Source organism: Uloborus diversus, chromosome 1 (assembly GCF_026930045.1).
Source record: "Uloborus diversus isolate 005 chromosome 1, Udiv.v.3.1, whole genome shotgun sequence".
Classification (NCBI taxonomy): Eukaryota; Metazoa; Arthropoda; class Arachnida; order Araneae; family Uloboridae; genus Uloborus; species Uloborus diversus.
Window position 1 is genome coordinate 191,559,271 of NC_072731.1, and position 20,577 is coordinate 191,579,847.

A 20,577-nucleotide genomic window follows, 5' to 3' on the forward strand; every position below is an offset into this window, starting at 1 on the left:
ACATATTAAATTGACGGTAATTTAGTGTAGAATTTAATAGAAAAATAGAGTTAAAATATCTGAATTACAAAAAACGTTATGCTCATTTTAGTAGAATAAACAAACACAAATCGTTTTGAATAATGACGTGTTTTGTAATAAAAGCGTACTAGTCAAACACAAACACTGTTCTCAGGACCAATCAAATGTCTATAACTATATTTTAGGCTGTTGGGATGCTAAAAAAGTTATTGTTGTGGAAATATTTTGCATAATGGTGTGCACTATTACAATTAAATGGAGTATAGCTGTTTTTGAATATTTTAAGTCTTTTTTTTTTCTCTGAACTAAACTAATTTTAAACAATGCCACCACCAAAAAGAACTGATTGGACATCTATAAAAATAAGTCGAATTGTCAAATTGAGAGAAAATAGCCTCTCTTATGCTGAAATTGCAAGACAAGTTGGTGGTTCAGTAACTTGTGTTTACGTTATGAAAAAAGGAGATCAGTGGAAAATAAGGCTAAAACAGGTCAAAAAAAAAAAAAAAAATGCACAAGTGCTTCTTATGATAGAAAAATGAAACGGCTATGCCTTCAAGATAGAAAATTTTCATCAGATGCCATTAGATGTGAAATGATTGCAACGGGTATTGCAGTAAGTTCAAGAAAAATATCGGGATTATGACTACAAGGTAGAATTTCAAGGAAACAAAACATTTTTAAAATGAAAAGCAACGCGAAAACGAAGTAGGCAAAAGAACACATCAAATGGTCAGAAAATCAATGGAAGCAAGTAATTTGGAGCGATGAAAGTAAAATATCGCTCTTTGGTGTGATGGTAGAAAATGCGTGAGATGTAGAGTAGGTGAAGCGCTTCATTCTGATTGCATTGAATTAACTACAAAAAACCCAACAAAATGTCATGAAATGGGCTTGTACGTCTGCAGATGGTGTGTGCCGAAAGAAAGCGATTGATTGCATCGTGAATGCCAAAAAATGCATCAAAACTGTCCTGGAACCAAAACTGATACCTTCCATCAGGGATCTCTTCCTCAACAAAGCACCATTTATTAGTCTGCAGGATTCAGCTCCATGCCACACACCAAAAGTATGCAAAGCATGGTTTCAAAATAAAGGCAAAGATACATTACTTTGGCCAGGAAACAGCCCTGATCTCAATCCAATTGAAAATTTGTGGCGACGTTTGAAAATTCATGCACGAAAAAAACGTCCATCCAATAAAAGACAACTTATTGAATCGATAATTGTTTCTTGGCATCATGTGATTAAGAAAGATGAACTCCAAACACTCGTTCACTTGATAAAAAGACGCTGTGAAGCTGTCTTTAAAAATAAGGGTTATCCTACTAAGTATTGACTGAGTAAGTATGACTTTAAAAAAAATGCAAATCTAAGATAGATCTTACTATTTGTTGCATGCCTTTTTTTTTTTTTGTAATACAGATATTGTCATACTGTTTTTGTTATTAAACTTTACATTAAATTACCTTTAATTTGATATGTAAACATTTGTATTTAAGTGAAAAATAATATATTATACAAGCACACAAAGTTGAAAAACATGAAATTTTCAAAACATTTCCACACTTTTGGCCATCACTGTATTCTATATATAACATGAAGGAATACTTAACACTGAATGAGTGACTGTTACGGTGTATCTTTGTTAAATTAATTTAATTCTATGTACAAACCAGGTGACTAGACTTTACTTGCTAGGGAGCAAATTTATTGGATAACTTCAAGATCTTCTTTCGCAGAAAACTGGCATTTTGTATATTTCTTCATCCAGGCACTTTTCATAGGCATCTATAAAGGAGCCATTTTTTTTACAATTGACTAAATCACATATGAACTTGCATTAGCATGACGAAAGATGATAGCCCATTAACCTGATTGTCTTTTTATGAAATCATGCTCATTTTTTTACCTAACTTAATAATTTCGCCATCGAAAACAAAATTACCACTTCCTGAACTAATAATAAAGTATTCAAAACAATTTTAATCAGATTCATCACTTTTATGACAAGTGTTTTTTTCTTTTAAGATAAAAAAAAAACTCAGCAATTAACATCATAATAAGTATTTGCTCTCATTTCCCCAGTGTTTATCAAAAATAAACAATGTCACGCAAAAGTTAGATTTGTTTTCATTTTCTATCTCAGTTATCAATTTACTCTCGTGTTAGTATACCTGCTGGCATTCGATTAACAGTGGAATTAATAGAGTGTACTACATGACAAAAAGTGACCTTAAAAATGGTTGTGACACGCTTGAGTAGCGCACCAACGCACAGATGAAAGAAGACTGCAGTGACATCGTTCCGATCCAAACACAATGATGAAACAAAGTTGAATTTAAAATGATTTATTGGAGTTGATACGACCTGATAGAGCGAAATGTAATAGCAGTGGTTAGTCACTTTTCAACTACTGTTTCGGTCTTGATGTTTTGTTTCTTGTTAACAAAAATTCTTTACAATGATAATACAAACAGGTCACTTATGAAAACGCATGATTGTTTTAAAATATACGTATTTCAAGGAAGTCTGATAAAATGTGAAGCAAGAAGATTGATGATAATTTACCCGCAACGTTTATTTGCTTAAAAAATTACTAAACATAAACTAAATATTGTGAGATCGACTCAGTTAGAAATTTTAAATTTCTTAGCTGTTAATATACCTTTCAAAAGAAAAAGCTTTTTTTTCCCTCCAGAAACCGCATTAAAATTTCTATGATTGATACAATGGTTATTTGCTGCGCGAAACGAAATTTTCAGTAAATACATTGGTATCTATTGGGTAAAATGCAATTTAATAAAAAACAATTCAAGGCTTAACTTTTATTTTAAAATCATGAACTGCATAAAGATTTAACTGTTAGGGAATAGAGTCTAAATACTGGTGTGGAATAGAGTGGGTATTTTTTCCACCTTCAGAAAACTTCGTTGCTTATTTTTGTTTTGTTTTTTTAACCAATGATACCTTCCTATCTGCCATTTCTAGCTTAACCGGTGATGGTACCATGGCGGTTGAGGGGGAGGGAAAGAAACTGAAAGGAAAACTCATGAAATACATATACATATTCGTACATACACATACCTATGCATACATATATATACACACATATATATATATATATATATATATATATATATATATATATATATATATATATATATATATATATATATATATATATATATATATATATATATATATATATATATATATATATATATTAATATATATATATATATATATATATATATATATATAATATATATATATATATATATATATATATATATATATATATATATATATATATATATATAAGGGAAATAGGCTTGAAAAAATTTAGTAGGCTCGACGTGTGTGCTCTATTGGGGCTTGAGTTGCTAGGAATTAATGAGTGAGAATGATGTTACATATGTATCCTCATTTAAAATAAAAATATTAACACAATAATATAAGTAAATATATACAATAATACTTATAATAAAAAGACTCTTGATTAAGTAAGGTTATGTACATCTAAGTTGAAATGCCTAGTAACGGCCCTCTATAAACATCCACAATAATAACATTTTTCTTAAAAAGAAAAAGAAACGGCTTAGCGAAACCTAAATGGAAAATAAACGCATTTCCGTTTCTTCCACCAATGTTTACAGTAAGGAAGAGAGAAAGGGCTTAAAAAATCATCGTTCATTTTGGAACTTGATTATGTAAAACAGGATTAAAATAAAATAACATTGACGAAAAAAAATACATTAAAAATTATAGTAAATAAAAAAAAGCGGACCGGTTGTAGTAAGTATACTCAAATGCTATGACGGTTGTTGTTGTGTATGTGTTAATACTTAATAAACAATATGGAAAGACAAGGCGCTTTTACCTTGAGAGTTTTGACTTATTTACTTAATTTTATTCAAGACCACACAAGGAATATGTATTGTACCAAACCAAACCCTGTGGCAAGACAACCCGGGAGGGCCGAGGCCTACTGTGCCCAACTCAGTGTTACGGACCAGGAGCTCTGGGGTGCAAGGCAAATGTCTCAGTTAGGTAGTCAGCCTAACGCAGAACCCCCAGTGTTTTGTTCCAAAGTACGCTTGGTACTCATTTTATCGACCCACTAAACGGATGAACGGCTGAGTCAACCATGCTGAACCCGGGAATAGAATACGGGCCTGTGGCTTAAGAGCACGAAGCGCTACCACTGAGCCACTGGGCTTCAATATGTACAGTACAAGAGAAAATAACACCCTGAGTGCAGGTGGAAATCGACCACATGACCTTCTGCATACAAAGTGAAGATTCTACACATAGAGCAACGGAGGGCACCACCGAACGCTTTAATGCGAAAAAATTGCCAAATGTATGAAGAAGTTCCGTCCAGAACTAAACGAGTCAACTTTCCCGATACCGAAATTGACTTTCTAACTTCTAATCAAGTCTCTAAATTAGCTAACTGCAAATTATGTCAAGAATACTTTTTAATATTTCAAACTTATTTCTAGAACCAAAATATGCATTTCACATCTGATTAAACGGATACGTAAAATAAATAAACGAACAAATAAGTTAGTAGCAGCTTTTAAATAAATCAGCTAATATACACGGTGTATCCTTACAGCGTTTACAGACTTTCAGGACTGATAGACCACATGGCAATGTATAGTCGGAAACGCTTTCCTAGAGCGGTAACGGTGGCACAAATCACCAAAAATACAAGACACGAATAAGAGAAGAAAACATGTTTATTATCCTTAGTACAGCTAAAAACTAAGAAAAAAAGAACATTAAGGGGCCAACGATCGTCATCAAAGTAGGTGTTCGAAACTACGAACCCGGGCCGTGATGCATACCTCACATCTTCGGCGCATTGAAATGCAGCTTCATAGCGAGCGTGGCAACAAAAAAAATTTGTGTGCGCATGCACCGTCATCTGATGATTCGATTTACAAAGTGGCATCTATCGTGTACACCAGACAAAATCTTATAAGCATTTTTGCTGTATTAAAAATAATAAACATCTTTTCTCCTCTTATTCGTGTCATGTCTTTCTTGTGCATTGTGTCGTCCCTATCTCTTAGGAAAGCGTTTCCGACCGTGCATTGCTATGTGATTTCCCATCGTCTAGGTGTACTCTATCTGCCCTGAAAGTCTGTAAACGCCGTACTGATACACTCTGTAGTTTATTCCATTAAAAACTCTTTAATCACTTTCAAAAAGAAAAAAAAAAAGGAATTGAAAACACATATATTCGCATTAAAATAAATTGATTACATCAAAAAGAAAAATCGTTTGTTAAGCTGTTTCTTCTGGGTAAAAAAAAAGCGTCTCGTATTTTATTCTTTCCACGTTGCCAAAATATAATACAAATAAAAAATAACATACTTTAAAAAATAAATAAAAAATAATAAAATGTCTACTTTAACAAATAATTTTCACTGTCAAAAAAAAAAAAAAAAATCGACTGCGCAGTTGTTTATGTTAAAACACAAAGTACTCTGAATTTCGCATTATTTGCCGTTGCCAAAAGTAGAATACATAAAAAAAACACAACAGTAGAACACATAAATTAAAAATTTAGAATGAAAATAGAAACAAATACCAATTGTAATTATTTCACAGTAAAGACCAGGGCTTCGGTGATGGAGTTAGAGTCGATCTGATTTTGAGTAAAAGGATTCGGGGTGGAGAATTGAAGGTTTAAAATTTAAAGACTCGGAGTCGTAGTTAGTCAAAGCCTGAAACTATGCCAATGCTTGCGGAGTTGGAATGAGAGTTTGGCGTAAAGGAGTCGGAGTCTGAGTTGAGAGTTGAAGACTTTAAAAGTCAAGTAAGAGTCATTTTCCCTCCGAGTCAAAAACTTCTGATAAAACTGTGGAGTCAAAGTCGGAGTCAAACTAATTTTGGGGTTTAGGAGTTGGAGTCAGAGTCGAGGCCCTAAAATTCTAGGACTGGGAATTAGGAGTTGGTAATTTTTAACACCGACTCCATAACCTTGGTAAAAGCATTTGCGCTTTGAATTAATTTTATTTTTATTCAGTCATATTTATATCTCAATCGCGTCAATGCTAAGTTTATGGAATATTGTATTTTGTTTTTTATTGGGTTTTTTAAATTTCTTGAAACCAAAAATTAAGAATATATTCTGAATCTACACTGTATTTTCATTTTTTTAATACCAAAATAATGTTTCTCATTGTCGTTAGTGTTAAAAAAATCTGAATTGTTCAATAATTGCCCTTAAAATACCTAAGTCACAAAAATCAACTCTATACATGTTCCTCGTCAAGAGCTAGTTCTAACTAAGTTTGTTCGAAGTGAATTCGCCTTTAAGTCCGAGATCTATGTTGACTTTCATTTTACTCTTAGGCGCTAATATTAAGAGTTTTTAAACTGTTCAAAAGTAAATGAAAAATCGTTCAAATCAAAGGATCTTTTCTATACATGATCTTCATCAAGAGCTTTTTCCAATAGTATTTTTGAAGCAAATCCGTCTTTAAGTTTGGGATCTATATTTGCCTTAAATTTTCCCGTAGGTGCTAATGCTAAGTTTATTTGAACTGTTCGAAATTGAACAAAAAGTGGTTCAACTCAAAAATTAAAGTTTGGGAATCAGGGGTCCTTAGCGAGATTTTTCGAACAAATCGGACTATTCACTCAAAAGTTATTGAGGTAGACAGACCGACAGGCACGCAATTTCCCCATTTCAATACCCTGCTTTCTATTTTTTAATTTTTCGATATGGATTTAATAATTTCATTTATTTATTTAGTTATTTTGTTTTGTTTTTAGTGATATTTTAAGGATACATTAAGCCTTCTTCTATGCTTTTTTCGTCTTTCGTTTACTTTTAAGGAGGTATTCACCGTTTACTTGTGATTTTTTAAAATGTTTTTGATTCAATATTTTTTTAACGTTATAGGGAAAAAAATCTGCAACATACACTACTATAGAAGAACATTAATTGATTTTTCTGCCTCTCTGTCTCGTTTTAATTTTACAAATCCCTCGAAAATTGACAAAAAAAAAATACAAACATTACATTATTCTTAAATTTAAAAGAAAGTTAGTGACTTATTACGTATCTTCAGTGATGTTAATATGAATATTACTCTACAGAACTACTTTTTTAAGAAGCAATTAGTAATTTAAAACGTTTTTAATCCCCATTTTAACTTTTAAAACCATGCTGCATTGAAACAAATTATGATGTTATTTTCAAAAATTTTGCGAAAATTATTCCTAATTACGAAAATTCTATGCAGTAGTGCCTTTTGCAAAGCTGTTGGCATATACAACTTTAAAAAAAAAGAAGAAAAGAAAAGAGCAAAAACTATCTCGGCAAATATTTGGAAAAAGCCAAAAAAAAAAAAAAAAAAAAAAAAAAAAACAATAACATTGAACATCTTTTAAACACATTCACGCGCGTTATGCAATCTGAAGATAGGATTATTTTTTCTTATTTTCTGATTACCAATCACAACGTTTCAGCTAAATAGCGACTCGAAAAAGGAATCTAATTTCCATAGCGAGCCTACGTTACACAGGATAAAATTATTAGTTTTTCACTCTGATTCTCAAACAGAAAGTTAGTCTCTAGAACAATTGTTGCAAAATAATAATAATAATAATAATAATAATAATAATAAAGATTCAGCAGGAAGCGGTGCAATTTTACTTTTTTTTTTTTGAATTTTTAATTTCGTTGCGCAATTAGAAGATATTATAGAGGTGAATCAGAAGATCTCCTAGACACATACTTCCAATTGAATGAAATGTACAAAATCAGATGCAAAGTTAGGATATTGAAAGTTTGAAGCAAAAAAAAAAAAAGTGAGCCAAAAAATACAAAATTTAAATTTTTATACTGACCCTAGATCCCATAACTTATATTAAGGGGAAAAAATCTCCTTTGAAAAATAATTCCAACACAAAAAGTTTGACATTAGTACCAGCGATACCAATTTTTATCGATATATGAAACGCAGCGTTTTGTAACTTACACCACTTTACTCTCGCCGTCAATTTTAGCTTGCGCGAAGGGAGAGATATATAGCAGCTAACAAGGTTTTAAAATTATATGTGAGCATAGAGTGTTTTTTTTTTTTTTTTTTTTTCAAATTGTACGAGCTTTTGTTCTTTGTTTTTGCTCTTCATGGCATGGCATTAACTTTTAACTGTTAACTTTAAAACTTCCTCTTTGAAAGAAAAAGTATGTAATTTAAGTACTCTTTAAAATAATTCAAACCATCGTAACAAGCATTTTAAGTTCAACAATATGATAATATCTTGTAACTATCCAACCCGAAAGAAATAGCCAATTAAAAAAAAAGCAAATATTTCTAACATCACTAAATTTAGATTTATCGCCTGAAGAGAGTCTGCTTCTGCAGGTTCTAATGAACAATCTTTACCACCATCAACTAATCGGCAAGTACATATCGGATTTTGCAAATATTGCTTAAGTACCTGGAAAATTCCGAAAGCGTGGATAAGTCGAATTGTGTTTACAAACTTAATGACATTTCAAGAGGCAGAAAAAAAAATGTTGTTAAAAATAACTTCCTTTCTGCATATCTTAAAAAAAAAATTATATCGCTTCTTTGAGATGTAGTGCATCAATATTAGGTGTGACCATGTGGTCCCATTGCATCACCATTCAACGCATTTTCTTAACTATTTTTACTTTATTCATGTTGATTTTCACTTTAATCATGACTCAAATTTCATGCTACCAATAGTTTTTTCTTTTCTTTAATTGATAGTAATATGTTTCATGATTTTTTTTTTTTAGCTTGTATTTTTTTTTCATTCCTTTTATTTTCAAATGTAAATCATTTGTTTACTGTACACACGTATTTATTTTTTAATTTTTAAAAAGGAATTCGAATCTAAGCTAAATATCTTCAACAAAAAATATTCCTATTATAATTGGAATTTCAAAAAGCATCCTATCCTTGATTAATATATGTTTGGTTGATCATTTTTGATTTTTTATGAAGAAAAGGGAAATTGATTGACACCTTTTACGTTTGCTAATTACATTAAATACCATAGGAAATACCATAGGATTTTTTTTTTTTTTTTTTTTGCGGGGGGAAGACTGAAATTTGGTTTACAACTAACTTTAGATTCTTACAAGTCTACAACTTTTTGCCTCATGAAATTTTCCTATCCTCTTGAATAAGTGCTTTAGAAATAAAAATTTTCAAAGAAAATTAATTATTAATGTAAGATGGAAAAAACATGAATGAGAAAGTAGGCGAAAACTATCGTTGATTGAAAAACAGCATTATGCAATTTTAAAACTTCTGATATTTTTCCTATGAAAAATAAAAGCAATAAAAAGAAATAATTATTACAAAAACACACCATGCCGGAAACCGTTATGAGTTTTTAACTTTAAACAATCTAAGATTTTTAATATCGATTTCCAATGCCACTAAAAAGATAGCTATCTTAGAAATGCTAAATATCTTTGAACAAGCTACGATCTAGAAAGAAAAGGTTATCAACGGATTCAAGGATTAAGACGAAGCAAGATAATAAAAGAAATGCATGTTATGATCATAGGAAGTGTATCATGTCACCGTACCTTGATACCTGAAAGCACGGTATGTGTGAGGTTTGCGATCGAAACGGTATAAAAGCTGGAGCTCCGATTCGAACTGGCAACAGTTTCATAAAGCTTCGGATAACTATTTGGGCTTTGTATTTCTTGGAATATTTTTAAGGTATGGTAATAATTATTTATTTCTTCTAAAATACACTTAATTTTTTTTTTTCATTAAAAAATAAACACCTGGTGCTCTCGTTAAATGTTTATTTCGGCATACATTATGCTTAGAGCAGAGGATTTGTGCGTGTTTCTTTGTACTAGCGAGAGAAGTTTTAATTCTGGAGAATTTTAAAGTAATTGAAACATAAATTCTTGTTTCAAATACCTCTAATTGTTGCCCCAGCCGAGTTAATTCCTTTTAGATTCTTTGAGCAAAATAATGGTTTCAGTTCCAGAATGTGTTAAAATAGTAATGATACCCAGTATGTTCTAAGTACTAAACGTCCATTACCAATCGTCTGTGGGGGGAACATCGCCTACTGTACGTGCTAGAAAATTATTGGATTAATATCATTAACACTTGAAATAAATGTTTGGAAACATTCTAAGCAAAATGTCATTGCGTTATAATTGTAACAAAATGCGTTTTAAATTCATTTCAAGTAACATTGATAAGTATGTAATTGTAGCTAAGAAGTTTATTTCAAGTATTTAAATGTTTATGTAAAACCAACTATAAAAAATAAATAAGTTCCCGAAACAATTGTATTTAAAGAAAGCACATGCGTAAACATGCCAGTTAGAACAAACTCGGTAAGTTTCCAAAGCAGAGTTCGATTGCTTGTTTTGATGTTATCATTCCAATCAATACTCGTGCTTGTAAAAGCAAGTCCAAGTTAACTCAAATTGAACCATTTACTTTTTCACGCTTGAGAAACCATTTGGCAATTTTATCAAAAGCTCAGTGACCATTTTATCTTATCATAGAACAATGCTCTTACCAGTTCTCGTAGCTTTAACAACTCAAATACGGTTGAACTTGTTTGTAATGACTTCGCGTATAGTGGCATCTCGGTTATAACGTCTAGAACTTTCGTTCCCTTTAAAAGCTCTTGAATTTTAATCCCGGACATATATTAAAAATGTTGGGGAACAGTTCTCGTTTTGTTGCTCGACAAACCTAGTTCAAATTCCTTTAGTCAATTGAAAGCCCCGATATTAAAAAATAACCCTGATTATTAACTCAAGACTATGTCATTATGACGGAGAAATCATTTGCGTTCTGCCAGACAAGTAATCCGTACTCTTGAGTGGATTAATGCGCATTATCCAGAGAAACAGTGTAAATGGCTCCGTAAATAAAAAGAGAAAGTTAAAATTTCCACTGGGATACCTTTACATCCGAGCCAACATCTTTATTTTGAGCTCTCTCCATTTTGCAATGAAAAAGAGTTGATTGTAATCTCAAAACTCGTGTTTATAGTTTGCTTCATTTTTTTTCTTCTTTTTTCCTAAAGGATATTTTTCACTATTGAATGATATTAATACGCTAATGATTGCCACGTAGCCTCCCAAAAACAAATTCAATTACAAAATCAGCAGCTTTCGTGTGACAGGCCATTCTGACAAAAATAGTTGTAGATACTCTGAATATTTAATACATTACATAGATTTTGTGTTAAAAATATTCTATACTGGGATTTAGGGGAAGAGAACCACTTGGAACACTTAAAAAGTACTGCAGTTGTTCTGTAATACAAATAATGTTTACTTACTACCTTTTGCAAAACATTAATACAATGAGCCAAAATACAATTTTAATGATTTCATAATTATTATTCTGACAGACAGAAAAAATAATTTTCGCAGAGTGTGGAAGTACGTTTAGGAAAATTTCGGAACTCTAGTGATACCGTTTCAATCTCACGAATGGCTATTATTTTTCGTGCAGTAGGGTAAATCCGAGAGTTAAGCCGCATTCTTTTACAGTAATTCTCGTAGAGTGCATAAAAAAATTTAAAAATCATGCTGTGTTATTTTTATGATAAATATAAAATTGTGTACCTTCTCTTGTGTTATGTTTTTGAAACTACTTAACTTTTCGTCAATGCCTAAAAGGTGTGATTTGGAACATCGTGTCGTTAAGAAAAATATAAAAAAATCGTAACGTTAATCAAAGCCAGAAAATATACTCCAGCAAGATAAAAGCCAGCAGCATAGGAAAAATAAGACATGGTCAGATTAGAGATTAGATTCATTTTTATAAATAGCGGTATTCAAAAAAAAAAAAAAAAAAAAAATCGCGGCATGCATACCGAAACACGGAGTACCATGTATCCCATTTTGTACAATTTTGATGCCATACACGAAAGTTTCCTGCTCTCGGAGATTAAGATGCCATGTTCACAATACTCTACAGAGACTCTAAGCTGAGTTTTGAATTTGAACGACATTTAAGAGTAGAGAAACTATTTTGACATTAAGTGTTTAAAAGCATCAGTAGAGAAATCACGAACTTTACTTAAAATACGATTATACAGCTAAAAGTAATCATCTATAATTAGAATTTTCGCTGTACATTAATTGGAGAAATCCCATTTTGCTACTACGCTGCGAGTCTGGCGGCTTTCTATTAATAACTACAACGTAACTCAAGGGTAGCGGGTTCGGCAACTCTCCCTTATTTACCATACACGCGTAACAGACCGAGCATTAAGTATCCCTAAAGATTACTAAGAGACCTATAGCTTAAAGGAAAATCCAAACAAATAGGACGTGGTAGGGGTTAAATACTATAGCATCAATGGCCTGGTCGGAATTGGATCTTGTGGTCGTATTCTACCCCTAATGCTTCTTTGTCGACCGAAGAAACTTTAGTGTAGAAATGGATTTCAAAGACATGAAATTTTGCGCATTCACTAGAAAAAAAATGCTACCTTGATTTGAAAAATTTACTCAAAAATTAACTAACACAGAAAAATTGGACATAACAATGAGTTTACTCAAAAACTACCAAACATCACAGTTGCAAACCACACCTTAAAAGAAACTGGACTTTTAATTCAAAATTAAGCTCTTGAAAAAAATCTTATAATCCCCATTACCTATCTTGAAATAAACCAGGCATTAACTGAATGCGGTTAAAACAGTTTCAGCATTCCTTCGTAATTCATACAATTAAAAGACACTTAAATCAATATTAAACCCCTTAACAATCGCATGCAGTCGAATCATCGAACCACAGAACGCCACCAGACTTCCAAAAAACCACCGGACCGCTCCCATTCAAAACAACGCAGTATTTCCCAACGGATTCCACATTTGAGAAAAAAGGGATCTCACAGATATCATATCTCAGACAACCGGTGTGTCATGGAGGAAGTTTTTAGGGCTCTCGTGCCATGGTACTGTCGTCGACGGCAATCAAGCAGGAAGAGCACGCGTTTGCTCGATGAAGTTCGTCATGCACTATAAAAGAGATCCTGAGAAACTTTCACTTTCATAAATCTCTTTTACTTAGTATAATACTCCGTTGTTAAGGAAGAGTTGGGAGGAGGAGAGCGAAGAGAGAAAACTCTCCCTTTCTTTTCACCGAAAGAAGGTAAGTGAGGATGGAGAATCGGATGCTGGAAACAGCTAGGATTAGCTTTAGAGACTTATTCCTTTCTCTTTAAACTCCGCATTTGGAGAATCGGATACTGGAAACAACTGGAATTGGTTTTAAAAGTTATAATTTCCTCTTGAAACTCCACGTTTCACATGCAAAGAAAAACAAAAAACCTAAATTCAGTTTCTTGGTCAGATTTTTACATCGATCGGCTAGTTTTTTTTCCATTAAAAGTTTAATTTTTGTTTGATTCAAGGAATGATATTGGTAATCTAAAATGGACAGTCGGATACTTATTCCTTTCTTTTAAAACTCTGCATTTGAGGAATCCGATACTAGAAACAACTAGGATTGGTTTTAAAAGTTTTAACTTTCTCTTGAAACTCCGCGTTTCACTTGCAAGAAAAAACCAAAACATAAATTTCAAGTTTCTCGGTCAGTTTTTTTTCATCGAGTGGATAGCTTTTTTTCCGTTAAAAGATTAATTTTGTTTGGTTAAAGGAAGGAAATTTGTATCCTAAAATGGAGAATCGGATACTGCAAGCAACTAGGTTTGGTTTTAAAAACTTATTCCTTTCTCTTTTAATAACTTTTTTTACATACAAAGAAAACCCAAATGCATAAACTTAGTCTGCCATATTTCGTTCAACTGTATGATTACTTTTTATCAAAATTTTCTTGTTGTTATTATCATTATTAGTATTTTTATTGTTATTATTTATATTATGGTTAAATGTTGAAGGTAATTTCGTGTGGTTATGTGAAATGAAATTTATATTCTAAAAAGATCTAGATGTTTATTTTAATAAATTGGGAATTATATGATAAAAAGTAGTGATATTGACAGTAAAACGCACCCAATCTTATTTAAGGACAAAAATTCTTGTGCGTAAGAAAATGGAATTGAAATAGTTACAGAAGGTTTAGTCTAATATGAATATGTAATGGATATTAAAGATAATATGTCTGACTTTATAAATTGAGTTATTTTGAAAAATGTCACTAAGCATTTAGAAATAATAGAAAGTTTCAAAGATGAAGAAATCATGTGCGTTTAGAGATGTATTTATAGTTTCATATTTGAGAAATGTATTTATATTTCATCCCGATATCATCTTTTTAAAGTAGTTTTCAAAATTATTTCGTCTTGCTTTTAAATTATTACATTTGTAATTTGTATCACTTTTTTATTGAGTAATTTGTATCAATTTTTCATTTAGTAATTTATGTCAAATTTTCTAAAAGTAATTTGTTTCTAATTCCGATTTAGTAATTGAAGTCGGCAAAACTTTCGTTATAATTTTTAATAGTGTGCATATCAGATCAGCGAAGAGGAATAGTGTATTTTTGTTTCAATCAGAAACATGTAAAACATCGTACTAAATAGTGGAATATAAAAGTCAGCTTTATAATTACTTTAAAATTGTATAAGCGGAGAAAATAATCCGTTAGTAATCCCTGGGTACTGCAAAATTATAGGAACAAAAGTTTTTTGAGCATTAATAAGCAATAATTAAGCTTTCATTTATGAATTTACATATTTTGAATTTAAAGTCGAAAAATGAAATTTAAAGTTGAAAATGAATTGGTAAAAAAACAAAATTGTCTTTATAACTAGTTAGAAAGTCTTTTCATGATGTTCCTTATGTTATGACGTTTAGTAGCGTAAAGTTAAAGTACAACGAAAAAGGTTTTATGTTTGAACTTCGTCTTTTTTAATCTTTTAATCCGTTTAACAATACATTTTATTCTTGTTAATTTGCTTTTTTCAGATTGTGAATGAACAAGTTTACAAAGTTATTTTTGAGGCCAAATATAAGAACATTTACTTAGTTTTTCTATTGTCATGTGGAATTCAAATTATTTGGTAATTTAGGCATTTTTTTTTCTGTTAGCAGTCAACAAGAAACTAATGTTTAAACAGCTAACTCATTGACAATATCCGTTGAATTTCTCCACACTAAAATGCTTATTAAATTACATGTGAAAAATTAATCAGAGCTACGGAGCGAAGTTTGATGCAATCGATGCAGGAAAAAGTCCCATAGAAACTTACGATGGAAATAATGACAATATTAAACATTGGACCTATCTATGGCTATGCCCAAAACAGACCCTGGATTTGGTATCTAATTTTTTCAGCCAAATTAGATGGTATCTTGACAATATATCACTAAATGGTAGTCAAACTGGTGACCGTGGCATCAGTTGGCAGTCGCTTCATTGCTTTCACACTTCGTTGAAAATTTACCTTCGTCGCTTCAAAAGAAGTATAATTTCAGAACTGATTTCCTTTGAGATTCGAATCTCGAATTGCTTTTACTATTATAACACTTCTCCAGTGGCATACGATGAGGTAAAAAAAAACAATGGAAAGATTATGATATTATGACTGGCTTGCATATAGAGGTATGTGTAGCATGAATTGGTAAACATGGAAATATAATATACTTTCAAATAACCGTTGAGCAATAAAGTCTTCTAAATCTTTCCGTTTCTTAACTATTTCTTTAACTAGATTCACAAACAGGCTTATTTTTCACCTAACGCGTCCTATTATCCCGGTTACTAATGCAAAATCGCTAATCTTGGGAAAACTGCTTTAATCTGAAATGCAACTTACGAGAAGAATTTAATATTTATTGAATTCTCTCCAAAGAAGAATGCCAGCTTAGTACTTGAAGATAAACAATCCCTTGAAGACAGGCGCAAAGTTTACCTGCTTATATTTCAAAGCACACTCATTAACACGTTAGAAACTTGAAACCTTAATTACGTTAGTGCTTTATAAGACTAATTGGAATTCTAAGCAAGTTTTTCTAAAAGTGTTGAGTAGAAAATCACCATCAGACTTTTTATGGCGCCTCATAAATATCACCGGTTAATTATTTGCTTTTGGAAAGTAGTCTTCTAGCTACTTCTTTTCTTCCTTCTAACATTATAGTGAGTCTGCGTTAGTGAAATAATTAACCAGGGAAAGCTCGCACGTAGTATTTCATTACTTTCCATGGAAGATTTAGATAAAATTGTTTCCCAACATTACGTACCAAACGAACTTTGTAGTCTTTAGGACTACGTCTTTTCTCAATACTAGCTAATAATAGATTCATTTTTAAAGTAAGCAATTTGAACGTTAAAAACACATTTTATGCGTATGTAATTTTTACCGATGTATCGGTTAATAAATAGGAAAAGAATAAATAAGAAATAATTTTTTGTTAGATAATTGTTTTACGTAATAATTTAGTACTTATAAATTATATTTGAGATGGTTGCTGCTCAAAAATATGAGAAATTACTTCTCAGAGAGTACAAGGAAGCAGAAGTTAATAGTAGAGTAATCAATCGCTCTTTTGAAGTGACACTTCCTACAGAACGGTTATAATAAAGTCATTATTTTATGCTTTTAAAAGGCTTTGTGAAGTTATTGAAGCATTATTTCTTGCCAGAGTTTTGAACATTATTCACTGAGAAACTTAAAACACTTTTTCAGCTCAAGTAAAAATGATATTTACAAAAAAGGATAAAACGTTACAGTAGAAAAATTAAAGTAACTTTGCAAAAAACAAAATTTCAATAAAAATAGCAGCAACTTGAAAAGTAATTTATGCAAATTTTAATAGGTTGAAAGAAATTAAAGACTTGTAAAATATCTTTGAAGCTATTAATAAAGTTAAATTGACCTTAGTGACCTGTGAGTTAAAAAATAAAAGAAAGAAAAGAACACTCAAACTTTCTTTTCATCATAAAATAGTGTAAAATTTGGAACCTAAAAGGGGAATCAATAAATCATAAGTGATCAAACAGTTACGGAATAACTGTCCAAAGGACAAATATTACAAAATTTAAAAACTTTAACCACGATGCCTTAATATTTTACTAATTTGATGATAACATAGTTTGAAGATATGAGGCAAGATAATGCAGTGCCAATAAAAGAGAAAAACTAAGAACTAGTGAATGCGTAAGTGCATTTGTGTTTTATGACAAGTGAGGAATTTTTTGTGCTTACATGTTCTTTAATGATATTAATAAATTTTTATGTTTGTACTTCATGTCTAATCAGAACAATACTTTTTAAGGAGATATGAAGCTAAAACAAGGTATTATTTACTTACTTGTAAATTTGCACTTTAAAAGTACAAACAAGCTTTTTTTTCTTCACAGTTTATTAATATTCCATCACTTTTGTTGCTTAATTTTCCATTCATGTTTTTACTAAAAATGTTTTTAAATGAATTATTTCTAGGTTTGGTGAATTACATAAAACACATTTATATAAAAAATAACTTTATTAAATTATTAAATATGCATTACAAAGTCTAATGGCAACTTAAAACGCTTAAAAATAAGTATATATATATATATATATATATATATATATATATATATATATATATATATATATATATATATATATATATATATATATATATATATATATATTTTTTTAAAGATAAGCATTTTATTCTACAAATAAATAACTAAGTGATTTTTGGCTTATATTGAAAATTTTGGATTTAAACCAATACATTTTATACAAAATTTTGAATTTTTTTCAGATGCGATTCAGCATGAAGGCTGGCGTATTGTTTTTCATGTTAGCGGTGTACTTCGTTGCCGCTGACCCTATCCCTGAACCAGAGCCAGAACCAGGATAGTAAGTATATGTTTGTTAAAAAATATAAATTGAAGTATCAAGAAATTTGCGTTGCGTAAGAACTTAATTTGTGTAAAATTATTAGTTTTAAAGAATCAAGGCATTATAGTGATATATGAAACAAATGTATTTTATACCACTTATCTGAAAAATGTTTTTTAAGAATTAAATTTAAATAAATTAAAGATTTTATGAACAATGTTCGGAGAAAAGAACACTTATTGATATTCGCTGTTTTTCAGTGGTCATCATGGAGAGGAAAAAAAAGTGATTGTCATCAAAGATCAAACGGAGCATCATCATCATCACCACCACCACCATCATCATAAACATGGTCATGATCACAAACACGGCCATGAACACAAGCATGATCACAGTCATGGGCATGAGCACAAACATGATCATAAACACGGACATGATCACAAGCATGATCATAGCCATGGGCATGACCACAAACATGATCATAAACACGACCATGATCACAAACACGGGCATGATCATCATCATGCTCACAAGCATGGTCATGATCATAAACACCATCATGGACATCATCATAGTCATGACCATAAACATGGACATGACCATAAACATGGTCATGATCATAAGCACAGCCATGGACATAGCCATGATCATAAACATGGTCACAACCACTTACATAAACATGGACATGACCACAGTCATCACCACGGACATCATCATGACCACAAACATGGTCATGATCACAAGCACGGCCATGATCACAAGCACCACCATGGACACAGTCACGCCCACAAGCATGGTCATGATCACCATCACAGCCATGGACATCATCATGCTCATAAACATGGTCATGATCATAAACACGGTCATGATCACAAACATAGCCATGGACACAATCACCATCATGGACATGATCACAAACATCACCACGGACATGATCACAAACACGGACACAGTCACCACCATGGACATGATCACAAGCACGGACACAGTCACCACCATGGACATGACCACAAACACGGACACAATCACCACCATGGACATGATCATAAACACGGACATCACCACGGCCATCATCACGGACACAAGCACGGGCATCATCATGGACACCACCATGGACATCACCATGGACACCATCACGGTCATCATCATGGACATCACCACGGACATGGACATAGCTACGGAGGTCATGGCAATGGTGGTCACAGCCTTGGTGGATACAGCTACGGTGGCCTTGGTGATCATCATGGTTTCTCCTTCGGACACGGCTACGACTTCAAAATATAAGGAACGAACTCATGTGATACTCAAAAGTTTAAACAAGTCTTTCAAATGTGTATCGTTGCAACCTGAGAGATGAATTACACGCAATATAGTAGGGATACTGCTTTGCAGTGATACACGAATCCAGGTTCTAAGGCCAAGTGTAATGGAAAAACTTTTTATATGTGAGGCATTACAGAATTAGAAAGCTCATTTAATTACAAAATGAACACTTGATTATTGCGTTTCGTATTAATCAATTTCTTTCTTCCATTTACTTTGTCACTTTCTGTTCTGGTGCATTACTTCGAATATAAATTATTTCATGTTTCAAATCATACATGCTTGCAGTAAAACCGCCTTATTTATTTTCTTCATATTTTCCGAAAACTATAAAAAACGTTTTCACAATACTTTTCTCTCATTTAATAAATTTGCAAAAATGTGCTTCGACTTCGGTTACCATGGTGATGTATGTGCCACATATTCAGCACATAAAAAATGTCATTTTATCTTATTTATTGAAACTGTTTATTTTTCGTGCAAGGTTGTTGGTAAAATAAACTATTTTGAATGAAATATCCATGTGTCATTTATTTTATCTGATCACTTAAATCATTATATAATTTTATGTCATCCACAATTCAAAAGTTTTTCTTTTTTAAACATTCTTTCTCAAAAAATACTCTTCATACTTTGATCGAAGAAATTAAGCCGTTTAATTTAGTCGAAGGTTATATCCTTGTGCAAAGCAATTTCTAGAGAAGCGAAGTGCTGTCTTTTCCATTTTAAAATATTCAGAAAACTTACTTAAAATCGATCAACTTCTTCAAACGTTCACATACTATCATATTTAAAATGTATTAAGTATATTGGTACATTCTCAAACGCAAGTGAATGCATAAGATTCACTCGTTCCCTCTTTCATAGAACTTCTTACATGTAAAGTTAACAATTGATTGTTACCTATAGTTAACCTATTCAGGTAGATTACAGTTAACCTATTTGCAGATAGCAGTTAACCTATTTAGTCCTTCTAAAATAGTACCAGATTCAATGTAAATCCTAATTTTATTTACAAAATATCTCCGATATAGTGAACAATATAAACCGTAGAAAATGTTGAGACACAAACAAATATCAAGTTTTGAAAAAAGAAAAAAAATTAACTATTTGAAAATATTTTTTGTTTAAAGTTACATAGTCGCAATTATTTTTTTAACCCATTTATAAATTACATTTGTACAAACCATATATATTTGAGTATTCAAAATCATATGGGGAATCAATTAAAATAATGTATGAATAATTGTTTTAAAATATTTAAAATTGTTTAAAATATTCAAAAGATTGGAGCAATATCAATATTTTTTGCGAAAGCGAACCAATGACACTCCAGTGGGTTTTTAGCAATTGTAGTTTACGAAATTGAATAAACATTTGTTAAAATATTTATTCCTTTGCTGCTGTAAAAATTTTAATTCT

General features: G+C 31.4%; 1 protein-coding gene across 1 annotated transcript; it reads left to right on the forward strand.

Annotated features, from left to right (window-relative positions):
* The first annotated feature begins 17,752 nt into the window (after window positions 1-17,752).
* On the forward strand, window positions 17,753-19,116 carry LOC129217910 (histidine-rich glycoprotein-like). The gene is made up of 2 exons (XM_054852186.1): window positions 17,753-17,850; window positions 18,093-19,116. Exons 1-2 carry the CDS (start codon window positions 17,753-17,755, stop codon window positions 19,114-19,116), a joined length of 1,122 nt encoding a protein of 373 aa, XP_054708161.1.
* Window positions 19,117-20,577: the final 1,461 nt, after the last annotated feature.

Coding starts and splice junctions, on each gene's coding strand:
- LOC129217910 (XM_054852186.1), top strand. CDS start 17,753: ATGCGATTCAGCATGAAGGCTGGCGTATTGTTTTTCATGTTAGCGGTG. Junction 17,851..18,092: donor CCAGAGCCAGAACCAGGATA/GTAAGTATATGT, acceptor GCTGTTTTTCAG/TGGTCATCATGGAGAGGAAA.